The following is a 17,431-nucleotide window of genomic DNA, read 5'->3' as shown; positions in this document are numbered from 1 at the left end:
TAACCAAAAGAGACTGTACACAAAACTGCTCAATAATAATCTTTACCGGATGCTTACGTATATTAATAAAAAACTGAGTCAAAGTGAGAGAGAGAATGATGAATATTTCGAAATGGCTACCACAAGAAGACACCACTATACAAGAATATGTTTTTAATTGTAAAAAATTAAATCGACTTGTGGAGACTTTAATCTGTAAGCTGGGAAACTTGCCTGAGGATGCAGCCACTTGGAAGGTAAGAAATGAACTCTCACTTCTACTAGATCTTACTATTTATGTAGTTCAGTCAAAAGGATATCTTTTTTGCACCTCCTCCTGCCACAGATGTTCTTAAGCCCCTGATGTCATGGCCATTTATAATTCTTTTGCAGGAGAGCTGAAGTCTTGATTTATAAAAGGCAAAACTTGAGATTAAGTGAGACAAATGCTACTTCTATCTATGACTCCATAAAAGTTCCTTTCAACTTCGCATCATCAATCATGTTTGGTCTGCCATGGTTGAGTACTAGAATTACGGTGCACTTTCATTAGTTCGAATGATGCATCTTCAATGTCCGTGTAGTGTATACGGAAACTTGCAAGTATTCTGAATAGAACATTTATACTCGAACTGGAAATAATCTCTTAAAGTTGCATAAATATTTGGAAAATGGTATTAAATCTGAAGTTGGGTTTCGTAATTTTCGTTCACATCACAGCTGTCTTGAAAGAAGTAATTTCCAGTTGTACGAGTAGAAGGCTTCAAAAAAACCGTGTTTCACCATGAGCTAAAAGATCTTTAGGTACCCAGGTTATTAGCAATTGCTAATAGAATGTGGTTTTACAATATCTAAGTAAAGGGCGAAGCTAAACAAAAACTAGTAAGATTCTGTACCTAGTTAGAAGGGGAGGATTTACTGTGATTCGCTGCGGTGCCTTGGAAAACAGGACCCTGCCCTTACCACCAGTGGGAGAGTTAAAGTTTGCTGCTGATTTTGTCAAACTATAAAAATTGCAATTATTTACCAATTTTGTAATACTGTGTGTCTTATTAACGACACTTACAAAAATACACGGTCATGTTGTTGTGACGATGACATTATTTGAATCCCCTCTACCCACATAAAAGCTAAGATCCAGCATAAGAGTTTGTTATGCGCAAATATTTAGCTCATTCAGAAGCAAACTTCACGTTCACATTTACCCATCTATTTTTCTCTGATTTGCTCAAGGACCCCAATAAAAACAACCTCATAGCGATATCAATGTTAACAAGAGAGAAATTGGTAAACATTTACCAATTAATATATTTTATTTTGTTTTTTCAGGAACTTGAAGAAGTTTCCAGCAGTTTAGATGCGATTGCCAAATTATTTATTAAAATCTCTGGTGATCATAGAGCAGCAATTGTAGCAAATTATAAATGTAAATACTGGCGTAAAAGTATTAACAATAAAAGATTATCTATAATGTACCTGCTTAGCCATGTAATAACTGAAGCTATTGGCAAATTCCTACAAGATAGTGAACATCTAACACATATCCTCAAGTGAGATTTTTGTTTTTGTTAATCTTCAATTTTGTTTTAATATAATTAACAAGAAATCAAAGAAAAATAAATTGATGAATAAAAATACAAAATGTAAAGCATTGTCCTTACAGGTTAATAGTATTCTTTGACACTATTCTTCCATTAGGCAGCGGATCAGATAGTAAGTCCACCTCGATTGTTAGAAATACTTGTCCGTCAATGCTCTTGCCCATGAGAAAACTTTCTCTGACGAAAATACTCCAGGTAAGACTTGGAAACTTTTGGTAAAAAATTTCAATGAATCTAAAAAAGTGATATGAGAAAAAGAACATTATAAATAGACAATTGTTTTTTTTAAATAGATAATAGCACAGCTCAGAGCTGAAGAATGTGGCCAACAACTTGTATATATACTCATGAATATTAAATTAGAAACCGATAGAAGTTTTCGAGAAGATGATTATCCTACTTCTGACAACTCAAGCATGGAAGTATACAGGTGAGTGCATTGCCTTTGTAAAATCAAATTGCTGCTTTTCTAATGTTGAAATTAAAATTATTGTTAACATTTTCTAACAGGGCTTTAACCGAGAACATGTCACCTGCTCATTTAGGCACGGTCACGCGGCCGAATGGTGAGAATCAACCGCAATTAATTGTAAACGAAACGTCCATGTTGGAAGGAATGATAGCTGCAGAATACCAACGTTTAAAACTGCTTTTTGAAACAATGGGCAAAGAAACACCGGAAAGACTTGGTCCATCTTCCATGAGGGAGGCTAGAAATGGTAAATAGTTTAAGTAATTTAATTAAAAAAATATTAATGAATACGTCTCCCAGTTACTGAACAACTTTTTCTTTATTTTCCCTGACTGGTAATACGATCACATCAAATTTCTTGAATAGGGTTGTCACTGGAATTATCTGTTTTGAAGATTCCTAAGTCTGAAACTGGTCTACGGTTTTGTGAAAAAATATCTCGAATCACAAAAAATCGCTAGAAATTTTATATTGCGTTTGGGCCCCCCCCACTTTGTAGCTTTGCCCTGAATTCCCATTACCGAAAGTAACGTTTTTCTATTTTTGATTTAAGTTTTCTTGGATTGTCATTACATATTAATCTGCAGTAGTTTTGTAAAGCAATATCGGAAACGTTTTCCAACATTTTAATAGTACGTACGAACTTGACTGCTCATAAGTTGAAATGTAAACTTCCAAAAAAAAAGATGATTACCCTCGAAATTAACTTTAATACTGACATTAAAATATCCGTCAAGCCTGTCATCGAATAATATTGGATGGAATTGTTGATGTTTACTCCAGCAAGAACAGTTAAGCCCACCAAATGTTTCTTACTTTTCTCTATAGGTTGCTCTACATATCATTTTGAGTCACACCCTGGCAAATTTCTTCTTAATTTTTATAATAAAGGATCTCTGTTCATCCTGATCTTATCAAATTAATCTTTTTTTCCTTTATCCAATTAATCATAATTCACCAAAAATATTTAAAAAGGTGAATGCAGAATGACTGCCAGAGCAAAACAAAAGATTATTGGTTACTATCAAGAAATACTTTGGGGCTTAGTTGGTGCTCATGCCGAATACAGCCTAATATGGAAAGGAATTGGATTTCACGGTGAAACTTGCAGTCATTGGGCATCATGGTTGAAAAGATTTACAACGAATGGTCTGTTCATTTTTTTTTTTTTATAAAAAATATTAATCTATTTTTTATTTTTTTTTTAATTGTATGAAAAAGAAACTTTTATTTTCTTAGTAAGTTTGCCCCAAATCTTAAGACCGGCGCTTCAAAGCCTACTGGATGGTCTTTGTGTACATATTTCAATAGTTAATTGGGATTTCATGTTCAGAAAAGCATTAGTTGCGGCTGCATATCAAAATAGTACTTATCTAGTCAATGACTACGAGAATGTAAGTAATATTCTTTCTTTACCTACGTCAAACATGCGTTTATTTGCATTTTGAACCGTTGATTTACTAATCTATCTGTTTTAGGGAACCAAAACTGGTCTTCTTTTTAAGGAAATGTTCACGGAATTAGTCTTACTGAGTAATAGTTGTGAAGGTTCAAATTGGACTGTAGCAGCCTTGGAAGAACTACCACTAACTGAACAAATACCTATACTTCATCGATTAGACCATTCAGTAATGTTTGCATTTTTTTTTTTTAACTTCAACAGTGCCTATCAGTTTTTATTTTAAAGATAATATGTGGTCTTATGTTTGTATTGAACAGGTACATACGGTAAGATTGTGGGCCGAAGGTAAAGCTAGACAGTTATCAAACATGTGGAATATGGATCAGTTTTTCAGAGTCACTCAAGTTGATGTTACATCCTCTATAACAGCTTTAGAAAAAAGACATGTAAGATATATAATAACAGGCAATAAAAAGTGGATAGCAAACATTATTTCATTATAAATACACTTTAAATAAAATCCAATACCTGAGCCTAGTTAAGCAATACTACTTTGGCCTTTGACTTTAAACGCTTGGCTATTATGGATGGATACCACGCTATTATCAAGCACCTTCACAAATTTCATTCACTGGTTGCAGCCAGCACACTTTGGCGTTGAACGTCGGCGATTTTATGAACTTTGAGTGCGAGAAAGCTCCTAATTAGAGGATCTGAAAAGTTTTAATATGAATGGTTTCAAAGAAATTATTATAATTTCTGTTGGTGATGAAATGAAATTAAGCTGTGGGTTTGCTCTCACAGTTGCGCCGACAATTATTATTCTAATTGATTGGAGTATCATTTTGTTAGGATTGGTACTTATGCGTTCGCCGTAATCCCCAAGTAAAGTACCTAGTCCATTACTTCCAGAGCTACAGGTTCTAATGTCCTGAATTTTCTTTATATTTACTACAATTTTATCCCAATTTTACTAATTTTGCAATCATGTCCCATTTCCGATTTTGAGTTTTTATTCAGAATGAGCCGTTTTGAGAAATCCCCTGAGTTCCTGGCTCTGACGATTTTTCTTTAAACATTTATTCCAGAACGTTGGACTACAACTTTTGCTTGGGAAATTTTTCCCAGACAATTAATGGGACTCTTGGGTCAGTGGATGGGAGTATTTTTTTCTCTTAAATACTTTCAGCGAGATGTACGGTTCTATGTGTTTTACTTTATTAAGGCGAAAGGGTTAAATATTTTTCGAAAACTCTGTTAAAAATTCCAAATCCATGAATATATCTTTATTGAATGGATTTTTGTTATTGTTTTAAGATTTTCTTTATACTTCGTATGAACATGAAAAGTTTTGATTTTAATATTACTGAGAAAATTCCTTCTGGAAATTTTGAGATGGAAATTGAAAGTTTCAGTAGGTCTGAAAATCTCTAGAATAGTATTAAGATAATCGTGATTTTTCACTAGTTTTTCTTCCTGTAATTTAACTTAGAAAAATGGCAATTTAATATTTTTCAGTATGCCAATCAGAATGACCTATTAGGCCCAGAATGTAGTGTCCATGTTATGGTATGTGGTAAAATGCGAGCCAAACTAGTATCTGAAGTTAATGAAAATTTTACAAAATTAAAGGTAATTTTTTTTGTTGATTTACTAGATTATTTAGTTGTACCCTAAATTTTGAAAAACCCAAATATAACCTTTCAGTGTGTGCCTAACGGAAGTATAGACGTACTAGCCAAAGTTTGCAGGATATATAGTTTAGCAAATTTGAAGTTAATATTTCCAGATGCTAAATATTGGAAACAACAGTTTGATGAAATTCCACAGTATGCCAGTTCTTATGTTGAAGACTATTTAGGTGAGTTTCTCCCTTTTGGTTTATAATTTAAAGGAAAAATTCTAATCATCAAAGAACAATATTTTAATTAAAAATTTTTAAATTGTTTTAGAAGTAATACTAAAACCTGTGATACAAGCAACAACGGAATTAGATGATCCTTTACAACAGCGAGCATCTTGCTTAGTACTAGACATCATGTGTGAAGCATGGTTGGATCATATATATCAGTATAAGATTAAATTTACGTAAGTTAATAGCTATTTCGTCGATATCTGGGTAAAAACGAGTATGTACTACAATTGATAATTGTAAAATAGTGTATTACAGTAAGCACATGCACTTACTTTGTTCGATTTCTACTTAATAACCACGGTTACAGTTTTCCTTCAAGAACTTCATTCTATCCTGTCAGAGGTCATCCCTTAGGTCCTTTCACTGCAATTTGGTAAATAGTTTTCGTGCAAATATCAGAACTTAATCCTGGTGTAGCCCAGGAGTCTATTTCTCTTCCTATACATGTGTAAATCTGTTCCCCTAAGATGAAATGCCTCTACTCCTGTTAGGATTGCAACACGTCTTAAGAAGTCTGACTTACTTCACCATTTCTTTTTTAAACATAGTATTTTCTCAAACTTGCAAATGTCATAACTTTACTTTCATACTCTATAACAGGGCTGGCCGAAAGTAAGACTAAAAAAATACACAAAAATGAGTAATAATGAAGAATAGTTCTTAGGAGAGTGCCTGACCTTCTCAATGCTGGATTTCATCCTTGTTGCTTTCCACGTTTATCCATTTCCTTTCCTATGCCTAAATTTAGATTAGTACTCACATTTCTTCTTATAATTACTTTTTTATTCTGTGACCTTTAACTCCGACCTCATTAATATCTGAGTGAAGTAATTAATCTTCCTCTTCTTTTAGTCATCCATTGTGATCGTTCAACCATCTTTTGGAAGTCCTGGACTACTCAATTCTTTCAATATTCTTTTAACTCTTCTTTTTTTATATATACACTAGGTACTGATCCTGGTAAAAACTTTCAATTAGGTATTCTTCTCACTTATTCGCCACTTACTCATAAGTATCTCCTTTCACAATAGGGCCAAAAACTTCCTTAGTATCTTGCTCTTCCAAGCATTTAATGACTTTCCAACAGTACTCACAAGAACCAACTACAGTTCAACTCATGGAGTAGATAGTCAAAACTATATTTGGAGTCTACATTTCATCAGATCCACCTATGATAGTTTCTCAAAATTAGTTAAAATGAAATATTTATAATACAAATATTATATGTTTGTAACTATTACCTTAAAATTTATTTATTTTTTTAATGATCTTATGTTTATCTAGGGAATGGGGTGCCCTACAGTTGTTAGCAGATTTTGGTGCTGTACCCACTTGGCTTATGGAACGAGTTGAGGCTACACCTAATCTTCTATGTACAGAAATGTTACGACGTTGTGAAGGAGTTGGTAGACTGTTGCTATCACAACCAGGTCATAGAATACCTATGATTGATAAAACTATACGCTCCTATCAAGGTTAGAAATTAGTTCTTGTTTGGCTAAAAAGTTTGATGACGTTTCCAATCCCTTTGTATTTGCTGAAATACCTTCGAGAGGTGGTGATTCAGCTTCACTCTAAAGTTCACTTTGTTTGCTAATTATATGTACTCGTATGCAGGATCTATATGTAGAATGATGATAAAAGTTAAATTTGGCTGAAAAATTAGAAACTTGAGGATATGTACGAATTAGAACCTTGAATATTGTTCTAAGAAGTCGTGTGAGTGCCCTCAACAGATTTTTTTTGAGACTTTAAAAAAAAAGGGAGCTTTCTATTAGGCCCCTAGCTAAGAAGTACAAAATAGTACAGAAGATGCCAGGGGTTGGAAAAGTCTGATTTTATTTTTTCCTTTTTAAATACCTTATTTTCCACTTTACAAAGATTAAGCATTTAATTCTTTTCTTAAAATGTTTTTCTTTTTCGTTTTTTCCAGGCGAAAATGAAAGCTCTCCAACAAGAATGCCACCTGAGATGTACGTACCCAACCAAACGCAATGGTTGGAGCTAAGAGCACAAAAGAACAATTATTTTTCATTATGCTGTACAGATTTACATCTAGTTCGCTAAATGTACAGTTTAAATGGGCGATACATGAAGAAATAACAAATATATATTATCCATTGTCATTCACTAATTTTACTGATTTATCGACTACAGTGTTAACAATATACTGATTTTCTTCCTATACTGATTTTATCAGGAAATTGGACAAGAAAAAATTATAGACTCCTTAATAACGGTTAAAAATAAAACTAACAAACTTAACCATGTTTGAAAACTAGCCTTAGAAGTTAATTCCTAAATGTTAGTGATACGCGATTCAACGCGATCTACGTGTTCCATTAATTAATCTATCAATTGTATAACCTAAAAAAAACTCGTCTAACTTCGTAACCTTCTATTGGTTGTTTTTTTAAAAGTTAGTTCATGAAAAGAAGCCAATCTGTAATGTATTATTGTAAATGTTTTAAGGTAAACTTTTTATTTTTTCTGTATTGTTTATCAAGTAGCCTTTGGTATTTGTATTTTTCTTAGTCAATATATTAAGTAAGTTTATTTTGATCAGTGCTACAATGATGACAATTAAATTTATTAACGAAACATCCAAAAAACAAAAACAAAAAAATTGCAATTCTTGACCAAATTCCCGATATTATCAATATATTAATTTTACTGTTAAAATAATACTGAATAAATAAGTGTTTATTTATTAATCTACTTATTTTTCACTTTACTAACTTTAACTTAATTAAATAACCAAAAAAGAGTAAATAAAAAAACTTTATTAACAAAAAAAAATCTAATTAAAAAATTTCTACGTTCGTGGTTTTCGTTTCGTAGTTCGTCTTGGTTTCTTGTAGTCTGGTTCATCTAAATACTGCGTCGACTGAAACATGAAAAAGAAAGAACTGTTTTTAGTTTCACAACTAGCCATTTTTAAATAAAATTAAACTGCTCATCACCCAGAAGTTGGGTGGAAACTTGAAACTTTCAATTATACTAATCTACAATATTGGAGGAAAAAAATTGATGCTAGCTGTAATGAGGGAAGTTTAATAAAAGGGTACTTTACCATGGTTTACTAAAAATTTTCTAACACGTCAAGGTATGCTTAGAATGAGATAATGAATGTTCTGGTATCTCATCTCACGCTTGATGAAGATGATGTAGTTCCACCTAAGGTATTTGCTGATTGTACAGAACATCTTAAGCACAAACCCATTAAACAATATTCTAATGAGTTTAACTTGGTTGAATGAATTAGCCATGATACACGTTTTTTTATGTCTTCGCATTAGAGAGGTGTTTTTGCCAAAACTTGACGTCGAGAGTAATCATTTACCACTAAGGTTGATTGTAAAAGTGTCTAACAAGTAATTGTACTTCTCTGGATGATTCTATATTATTGGCACGTGCTTTACAAAGAATGCAGTTTGTGGAAATGTAAATATAAATAAATAATAAAAGAAGGACATCATCATTTTTTGGAGTGAAGCATTATTCTTATAGTTCAGTTTGAAACTCCGTAAAGCAACTGACACCCATCAATGTTTGTAACGTTGATTGCCATTAAGTACATTCAAGGAATCTGGTCTACTTTTAAAGAAAGTCAACTTGAACTTATTTTGCGAAATGAAAGTCAAGAAAATAATGAAATTTCTTAGAATGATCAATGGAAAAATGTTACATCAAAAGAGGTTTCGCTGCCTTAAGATATCCGACTCAAAATCTTTACAAAACGGATTGGGAATTGAGTCCAGTTTTGTTTGTCTCCTTCTTAAACCACAATGCCCAGTGAAGGAATCAACCAGATTTCTGTGAGAGATCTCTTGAAGACTTCCCGACAACTCTGGACTAAAACTAAATCCACACTTCCAGACTTTCGACCGTTAAAAAACAGCTCATCCTTAAGGATAAATACTGCGAGGGAGTAAGACTCCTGATTAGGAAAACCTACCCAACTCCTCAAGCCTTACAAGCCAATTTGATTTACAGTCAAAAAACTACACCTATTAACAAATCTGGATAAAAGATCCTACCAAGCCTGGAGGAAGTAAAGCTAAAATCTTCTTTCTATGAGGTTTAAATTTGGGTCTTAAACTTAAGGGTTTGCCGAGAGAACCATGTTAAGGGTACTTTGCATTAAGTTTGATACTTAAACATCGCCAAAACAACAATGTTGAAATAAAGCCCAATAAATTCAACCTGGTAATAGATCATTCATGACAACACGCATCAGCCAATTTCCCTTAAAAACGTGTCGTTCTTAGAACCTTTTTTTTATACTCTGAATAAAAAAATTAAATAAAAATTGTAAATACAAAAACTGATACGGTTCTTTAGGACAGCCCCGCCCTAACACAAATTGTGAACACTAAGTTTGACAATGGATTAATCAAAAATTTCTGGCATGCTATCATGGACAAAATATAAAATCCAAATTCTAATCAGGTTGCCAACCAACCTGTTGCCATTCCTTCTTCAACTGGTTCAGCATACTTGGTGTCAGTAAACCTTCGGCCATTAATCTGTCCGTCAACCTGCCTCTCGACTTGATGGCTTTCTGCTTCAAACGTTCTTCTAATGTATCTTCATTTTCATCTTCCATACTGCTACTACTGCTTTCTAAAAGGTCAAGGTTATTCTCAACCAAAGAAACATTTAAACTAACCCAGTAAATGTATTTCTAATTACAAAATAAGGTAACTGCTTACTGGTTATACCGGACGCTTCAAGCAATTTAGTTATCTGAGTGACCCCTTCTTGTATAGTTTTATCTAGTTCTTCTTGTAATGCACGAACTTGATGAACCGCTGGAAATAAATCTAGGAATCTGGTGCTGTATTGTTAAAAGACAAAAATAAAATAAAAACTAGTAAAATCAAGTAAGCTGTTTAATTATATAAAACATTCTTAGATAATGATTACCAGGGAAGGGATTAGCTATGAGGTTAGCATACTGGACTCCCACGCGGAGGTCCCGGGTTCGAATCCAGCAGCTGACCCTTAGATTTTCTCTTCCTAGGAGCTTCTTACAGCTCACTGTCCGGTGATGGACAGTGTTGTCTGTAACGAGAGAACACTGTCCGGAGGCCGGCAGTGCACTGGAAAAAGCTCCGGGCGCTAATGACTTCAGCTGTTGATGCGCCAAAAAAAAAAAAAAAATAATAATAATGATTACTTATAATCTACGCTTTGGCAAAGTTCGAAGATTTTTGGTGAACTGATTTTGATTTGATGACGCGAGAGATTAACGCTGTAGAATACCTGATATTGTCTCAGTATCCATCTTCAGTCCAAAGAGATGTATGCACTTGAATAATAAAGCCAACGCGTTTTTTTTTTTTTAAATAAATACTTATTATTTTTTGAACCCAATGCAAGGTTTAAAGAACTTGATTTGAAAGGGTTTCCACATAGAAATCATGCATTAAATTAACAAGGTATTTTGAGGAACCAATTATACGTTTACAACGGGAATATGAGTTAACTTTGTACCCGTCAACTGTATCTGCAGGTCTTCCTCTGTTATGAGTGACTTGGGTGCAGTCAGTCAGCTTTTTGGGTTACTAAGAATGGGATTGAAGAACTGGTTGATTCATTGTTCCATATGGGGAAATATATAACCTCTATAAACAAAATAAAACAAAATACCTGAGCCAAAGATATAAATCTAGAACATCAAAAACACATTCCAAATGTACGAGATCAGTGATTGTCTTGGGCACTGCGAAAGGAGGACCCAAGTGTCTACATAACCAATTATAAGTTATAGCATCGTTTCTGCTATATTGTCTGGCAAACTATGAACAAAAAATAATAATATCTATTAATGGAAAAAAAAAACTATACTTAATGCTTTAATACCAGAAAGAAAACAACGCCAGAATTTTACCTTAAGAAACATAGAACAAATAAAGGGCATCTTTCGGTTGATAGGAGCACAACAAAACACATATCTAGCTCTCAATGGCAGTGGCACATGTTGAATCATATCCGCTAGAAATTTAAAATCTTCTGTGTTGCACATGAAATATAAGGAATCGTCTACAGTGCAAATACTTTCAAATATGTTCTGAAAAAAACAAAAATTCATTTACACATTTCAAATTCAAATAATAATTTTTAAAGTAAATTTTTTTAATGCTATGATCATACCATGAGATTAGATAATGTAGAATTTGGTAAATGATAAGCATACATTTCTATCTGTTCGGCAGTCGGATGAAGACCGGCCTTTGTCAAGAGTTCTGGTCGGTTGCTAAGCAGATTCTTCAATGTGGGCAGATCTTCTGATTTAAAAGTGGTCACTGAACCCTACAAAAATTCATGCCTACAACTATTAATAAGAACTATAACAATATTATTGAAAATTTGGTCAGGTCCCCAGTACAAGATAAAAACGCTGAATTTCTTCTTTGTGGCACGCCTGTTATGGATGTCTACATACGTTACGACAAACATACGTGCTACGACAACTAAAATTAGCGATAAGAAGTATTAAGCACTTGTAATTTTCAATATAGAATTTTTACAGAAATATACAGCCTTACTGTTCTTCATTGGCGACTTAGTGTCAACATTATTAACATTTAATATTGAACATATTTTTTGTCATAACACTGAATATATTCGAATTATATAGTATTTTAAATATCATCCTGTAATGGCCAATTCAAACTTAGTTAAATCTAAGTGAAGTTAAAACTTGGTGTTTTCGAACTATTAATTAATTAATTTTTAGCTATAAATATTACAAAAAAATGTGCAAAAGAAAGAAAATTTATTATGGTTTTACATGTTTCAGTTATATACATTAAAAAGTGTATGATGTAGTCAACTAAGGTAAATTTTAAGTGAAATTAATTATGAATGGCTGGTTATAATAGCATCAAAACACAAAAAGCAACTCTTATTAGATTACTAAAATAAGACAAAATAAATAAATCATCGCTGGGCACAAGTGTAGTGTGAGATGAAAACGTTGTTAAAGTCGAATTCTCTACACAAAACTGTTTACCATCATCCTTAAACCAATTAAGAATACAATAAACTATGCGTGCTGCGACGAATAAAAATCAACGATATTATCCCGAATTGCAAGCTTAACCACATTTTCAAAATAAATTGTATACAAAAAAAGTGCAAACCCAACAGTTAGGTGAGCAATAAAAATGTATAATTATAATAATAGCAAAAACTTTAGGTTAAGGTCTCTTTGCAACTTCGGCAAAAATATTGCACTTCTCTGTGTGAACAGGTAAATCACATTTTCGATCTGTTTACTTTCAAATATCTTTGTTAGTACAGGAGAATTCTTTATTCAGTGTAAGATCCCTTGGTATATTGAGAGGTGAAGAGAGATGAATCTGATACCCTCGGCCCATAAAGGGCTGTAGGTCACATTCTACTGATACTTTCTTAGGGTAATTACTTTAAATTACTAATAAAATGTGCTTTAACTTTGCTAAGTTTGTTATCACAACTTTTAAAGGCTCTAAGGGAATAATAACCTTATCGAACTGTGTTCCAAATCTGCCAGCTCTTCCAGCGATCTGCAAGGCTTGTGAGACAGATATTACATCCATTTCTTTTTCACCATTTTCATTCATTATAGGTTTAATCAATGAGTAAAAAATTATTCGTTTTATACTCCTATAAATAGAAAAATATAAAAAGTATAAATTTTTACATACATATAATTATAAAATGAAATTTGTTTAACAATTATAGTTGGAAAAAAAAAATGGATTAATTTACGTACAAATTTAAACCCATACCGATAGCATCTGTGGCAACTAGAAGCTTGCAACTAGAGGAAGGATCATTGAATTTCTGCGCTTGGGCTAACTTGGTGCCCGGAGGTAAGCCACCGTAAATGACGGCAGCCTCGTGACCTCTCGCTTCTAACCCGCGACTCACCTAAAAAACATAATAATAATAATAATAATAATAATAATAAACTTATTTTCTTATGAGATTTAAGAAAAACAGAAAACGGGATCAATCGAAATGAAGTAAATTACAAAACTAGGTCACTCATGGAGAACATTGTTGAAACACACTGGATTCCTTCTATAATACACGAAAAAAAAAACATTATCGCAAAAGTCTCTCCATTTATTGATAAGTATAGATCATTTGTGATTATTGTGCATACTTCTAGAAACAATCAAAAATGGATACTGATAAGAAAATGAAAACGAACACGTTATGAATACCTGTTCAAAACAACATCGGACAGAATGTGACTAATTCATAAACATCAATCAAACATATCCGGTGTATAAGAAGAAAACTGCAAATTACCAACATCATTCGTCACAAGTACCTTGGTTTGATTTGAGCATAGAGGTAAGAATTGTTCAAATTTTATCTTTAAAAATATTGTAGTTACCGAATAAATATCATTTTTGCTGAAACACACAATACAATCTCCTGGTTGGACATTGTCCAATGAAACCAAAGCTGCTGTTTCTACTTGCAGGTCTGTTAATCGTTTATATTTGAACACCTGCAATAATTAATAATAAAAAAAACAAAATCAAATAATTTTCCAATAATTTTTAGTATCAAATATTGATTAACGATTTCTAACTTACTTCTACATTCTCATTACAAGTCATTGCTAAAGCGGTAATCAATTCTATGGCTGCTTCCTCCCCGCAGACGTGTATCTCTTCGGCTAAAACACCTAGCAGAGCTCTTGTCCATGCCCATCCTCGGCCGGGGTCTCTCAGTAACTGAATTTCATCGATTACGGCAACTTCATCTGGCAACAATAGTGAAATTTTTTAAATGTCCGTCACCGTATCACACAGTGTAGACAAGTAGATTTTCTTGAGCGAACATAAAAATAAAACGGCATTGAATTTATAAAAAAAGAGGACGATTTTATTTATTTATTTATTCTTTTTAAGGTAAAAACCTATCCAACTCTTATTTCTATGCTGCTCTATTAGTCTTGGATTTTGCCCAGGCTGTTAACCCAGATTGCGGACATAGTTTTATGATATAGTTTATACGTCCTCTTATTATACAAAGTAAAAGGAAGTTTTGCGTTCGGGAAAAAAATTTTTATATTGAGATGTGACCGGAAATACTTGTTTTGAAGTTCCCTAAATTGCATTTTTTTTCGTAGAAATTGGTCAGTATATGAGTCTTTCAGTATGTTTGTCTAAGGAGAGGGTGGTCTACATAACAAACAATAGACAATTACAGAAAGATGCCGATTGGAAACCAAACTCTATAAGGTAATCCTTGCTACCTCTTTGCGAACACCACGAAGTCAAGGAAACCAGATATAATGGACAATGAATAATAGGTTCTGTATCTACATTACTAGCGTGATCTTGCTACAATGTTTATAAACAGAAAGGCAAAGGTGGTTAATGGAAATTTAAGGCATTACTAGAGATCATCGTCTTAAAAGACGACATTTTGGTGGGCAGATGAAATTGAAAACGATTTGTAAATTATTGGCATGCGCAGATGTAGCTGATGGCCAGAGAGCGAATCGCCAGTCAGAAGAAAAAAAAGAAAATCCAAATGAAAATTCCGAAACTCACATGGAACATTTACTGAAGTCATTTCCACAGTACATGACACATGACTAGCAGAATTTCCTTCTCCCAGAGCGAATTTCCGTTCTTCTCCGGTCACTAAATCACAAGGAGTACCCTTAAAAAAACAACATTCAAATGGCAATAACAATAAAATAATAATTATAATAAAATCGGCACATATTAACTTTCAACATTTGAACTTTTGCAAATTACCCTTTCATTAGCCTTTTTATAAACTTCATTGGCTAGTAATTTTAACGGACCACAATACACGCCGGATTTAGCAGTCAAGAATCTTTCTAAAGCGTTGTAAGTTTTACCACTATTTGTAGGGCCAGCGTGAAAAATAATTTTTCGTTTCATACTTCTAGCACTTGGATACCTAGAATGGAAAAAAATAAATTAAACGTTTGAAAATATTTGATGGGAAACAATGTCAGTAAACCTTAAAACATTAAGGTTAGGTTAATGCAGCAAGACAGAACACTATTAGGTACTCAGGTAGTCTAGTCAGTGAAATTAACTAACAATTAAATATTCAATGATTTGCCTGATATTGATACTAAAGAGTAGGTTCATAGAATAGGTTACAGCGTTGTTGACGGCAAACCGGCATATGCTTTTAACGGATAAATGAAACCTTAATATTAAATTGAATTGCCATTTAATTCAATATTACTAATTGATTTAAACATTTAAAAAAAGACTTACCATGAAGGAGGAAATGTTAAGTCGCTAATTTTCTTTAAATCATCCATACATTCTAAATGTGGAAACATAAGTCTAGTGTGTCTCATAAAAAATGGAAATATGTCTGTAATATTGGCAGCTTTCATCAAGATATCATTAATAACAATATGTAAATCTGTTGGTAATGATTCGGATTCTAGACAAAATCTACGAAAACTATTGTTAGCTTGTTGAAGTAGGTAACCTTTAAAAACATCAAAACAAAATCGAAATTAGCATCTAATCAATCTGTGTACACAGCAAATTTCATGAAATCGTTTCTTAAATATCAAATTTGCACTTACTATCCAATCCATTTGATTCGGCCAATAGTTTAATTTCTCGTTTTTGACAAAATTGATTTAATACTTTTATTAGATCTGATTTACTAATACCACGTGTAAGTTCTTCGCCAACTCCAGCTTCTTCTGCATTTGGTTTCACTGGGTTTGGTGTAAAAAGTGTGGAAAGTGAGCTTTCAGTTTTCTTTAATCTTCTAAACAAAAATTGATGTAATAAATAACTATGAGAATTTGTAAATTTATGCTGTAAATTGCTTGAGCACTGGTAACAGAGTGAATGGAAAATACGTTTTAAATGAAACATGTCTAATTTAACAATAAATTCAACACATCACAACTTTTTTCTTTCAAAAAAATTTAACTAAGAGGACTATTCCATGAGGTTACAATTTTCAGGTAGGTTTTAAAAGGGTTCATTAGTAATTGCTGCTACTAGTGAGTGAATATTGAACTAAAATGTTCATTAATTTCAAAAATAAAACAAAATCTAAAAAAATTTGCCAATCATTATTGAAAATATTGTTTCAATTATGAAAAATATAATACTTTTTGTGTTCAATAAATTAAATATGAACGAATAAATAAATTATGACAATTAGCACAAATTGGAATGATTAAGAAATGTATTTTAATGGAGTAAAAAATAAAATTACGATTTTTGAATTTTATGCAATTAATTTCTAAATAGCCTCAACTGCCTGTAGGCTTTTCTTAAAACTTGGTATTCTTATTATAATTTTAATTGCCATTAATGTTATATGGAAATAATTATTAATATATTTATATAAATTCTTTTAAACGGAACCAAAACAAACAGTGTTTTTCCAAATCTTTAATTTTTGTTTTGTCTTTTAATATTATACATAACCATGAATTTAAAGACGCCCATAATCATTTAACATATTTTATGATTTTATCTGGGTTCTCCTGTCACAGTCTCTACAGTGTTCCCTCCAAGCTGTGCGCGCGCACGTAAATTTTAAACATGGCGTACATGAAAAATATTCGCGCGCATAAATTTTTTTTGTGAATTTAAGTAAATTTATGCAGAATAGTTACAACCAAAGGCAGGAGGGAGAAGTTATAAAGTAAATGCCATTAATAAAAATTTAATCCTTAATTCTAAAATTGTTCAATAATAAGTAATTGTGAATTGTTGTTCTTGTTTGTTTTGAGTCAAATGTTTTAATTAAAAAAATTAGAAGCAGACAACGTTTTTACATTGTAAGTATTTAAATTTTCTTATTTTTCATCTGAATGGAAAAGGGAAGCCACGTAATCAGCTAAATTCTGTCTTCACGAACTAATGATTTGACTTGATTTTAGGGTAGTTTTTTCAATGTGTTCCGTTGTAATGTGTGGTATGCTGAATATTAATACTATTATTGTATTGTCTTTTTTTTTATTAAATGCATTTTTTTAAATTGCCGCACAAAATTTGTTTATTTTGGAAAAAACTGCACAC

The 17,431-nt window shown here is 32.4% G+C and overlaps 2 protein-coding genes across 6 annotated transcripts; one reads left to right on the top strand and one right to left on the bottom strand.

Moving 5' to 3' along the window:
• Window positions 1–57: 57 nt before the first annotated feature.
• On the top strand, window positions 58–8,087 carry LOC141446772 (coiled-coil domain-containing protein 142). 5 transcript variants are annotated; one of them, XM_074113515.1, is made up of 14 exons: window positions 58–236; window positions 1,309–1,529; window positions 1,643–1,775; window positions 1,874–2,010; window positions 2,091–2,299; window positions 3,028–3,201; window positions 3,274–3,446; window positions 3,531–3,680; window positions 3,772–3,900; window positions 4,973–5,086; window positions 5,162–5,315; window positions 5,407–5,542; window positions 6,654–6,844; window positions 7,303–8,087. In XM_074113515.1, the coding sequence occupies exons 1-14, from the start codon at window positions 96–98 to the stop codon at window positions 7,434–7,436; spliced, it is 2,196 nt and encodes a 731-aa protein (XP_073969616.1). In that variant the 5' UTR covers window positions 58–95; the 3' UTR covers window positions 7,437–8,087. The 5 variants fall into 5 exon arrangements, with proteins under 5 accessions (XP_073969616.1, XP_073969615.1, XP_073969614.1 ...); XM_074113517.1 differs by having other exon boundaries at window positions 96–236; window positions 3,292–3,446; XM_074113514.1 differs by having other exon boundaries at window positions 58–1,529; window positions 3,292–3,446.
• A 50-nt stretch (window positions 8,088–8,137) lies between these two features.
• On the bottom strand, window positions 8,138–16,386 carry Suv3 (Suv3 RNA helicase). Its single transcript, XM_074113512.1, has 14 exons — window positions 15,970–16,386; window positions 15,647–15,869; window positions 15,149–15,317; window positions 14,939–15,050; window positions 13,973–14,142; window positions 13,768–13,884; window positions 13,135–13,292; window positions 12,884–13,025; window positions 11,529–11,687; window positions 11,266–11,445; window positions 11,025–11,173; window positions 10,085–10,209; window positions 9,835–9,995; window positions 8,138–8,256 (listed from the first exon to the last, which is right to left on the bottom strand). Exons 1-14 carry the CDS (start codon window positions 16,268–16,270, stop codon window positions 8,185–8,187), a joined length of 2,238 nt encoding a protein of 745 aa, XP_073969613.1. The 5' UTR covers window positions 16,271–16,386; the 3' UTR covers window positions 8,138–8,184.
• Window positions 16,387–17,431: the final 1,045 nt, after the last annotated feature.

Source organism: Rhodnius prolixus, unplaced genomic scaffold (assembly GCF_049639745.1).
Source record: "Rhodnius prolixus isolate KJV_2025 unplaced genomic scaffold, Rpr scaffold_7, whole genome shotgun sequence".
Lineage (NCBI taxonomy): Eukaryota > Metazoa > Arthropoda > Insecta > Hemiptera > Reduviidae > Rhodnius > Rhodnius prolixus.
The sequence above is the reverse complement of the archived record's forward strand: the minus strand, read 5'-3'. Positions and strand labels throughout refer to the sequence as shown.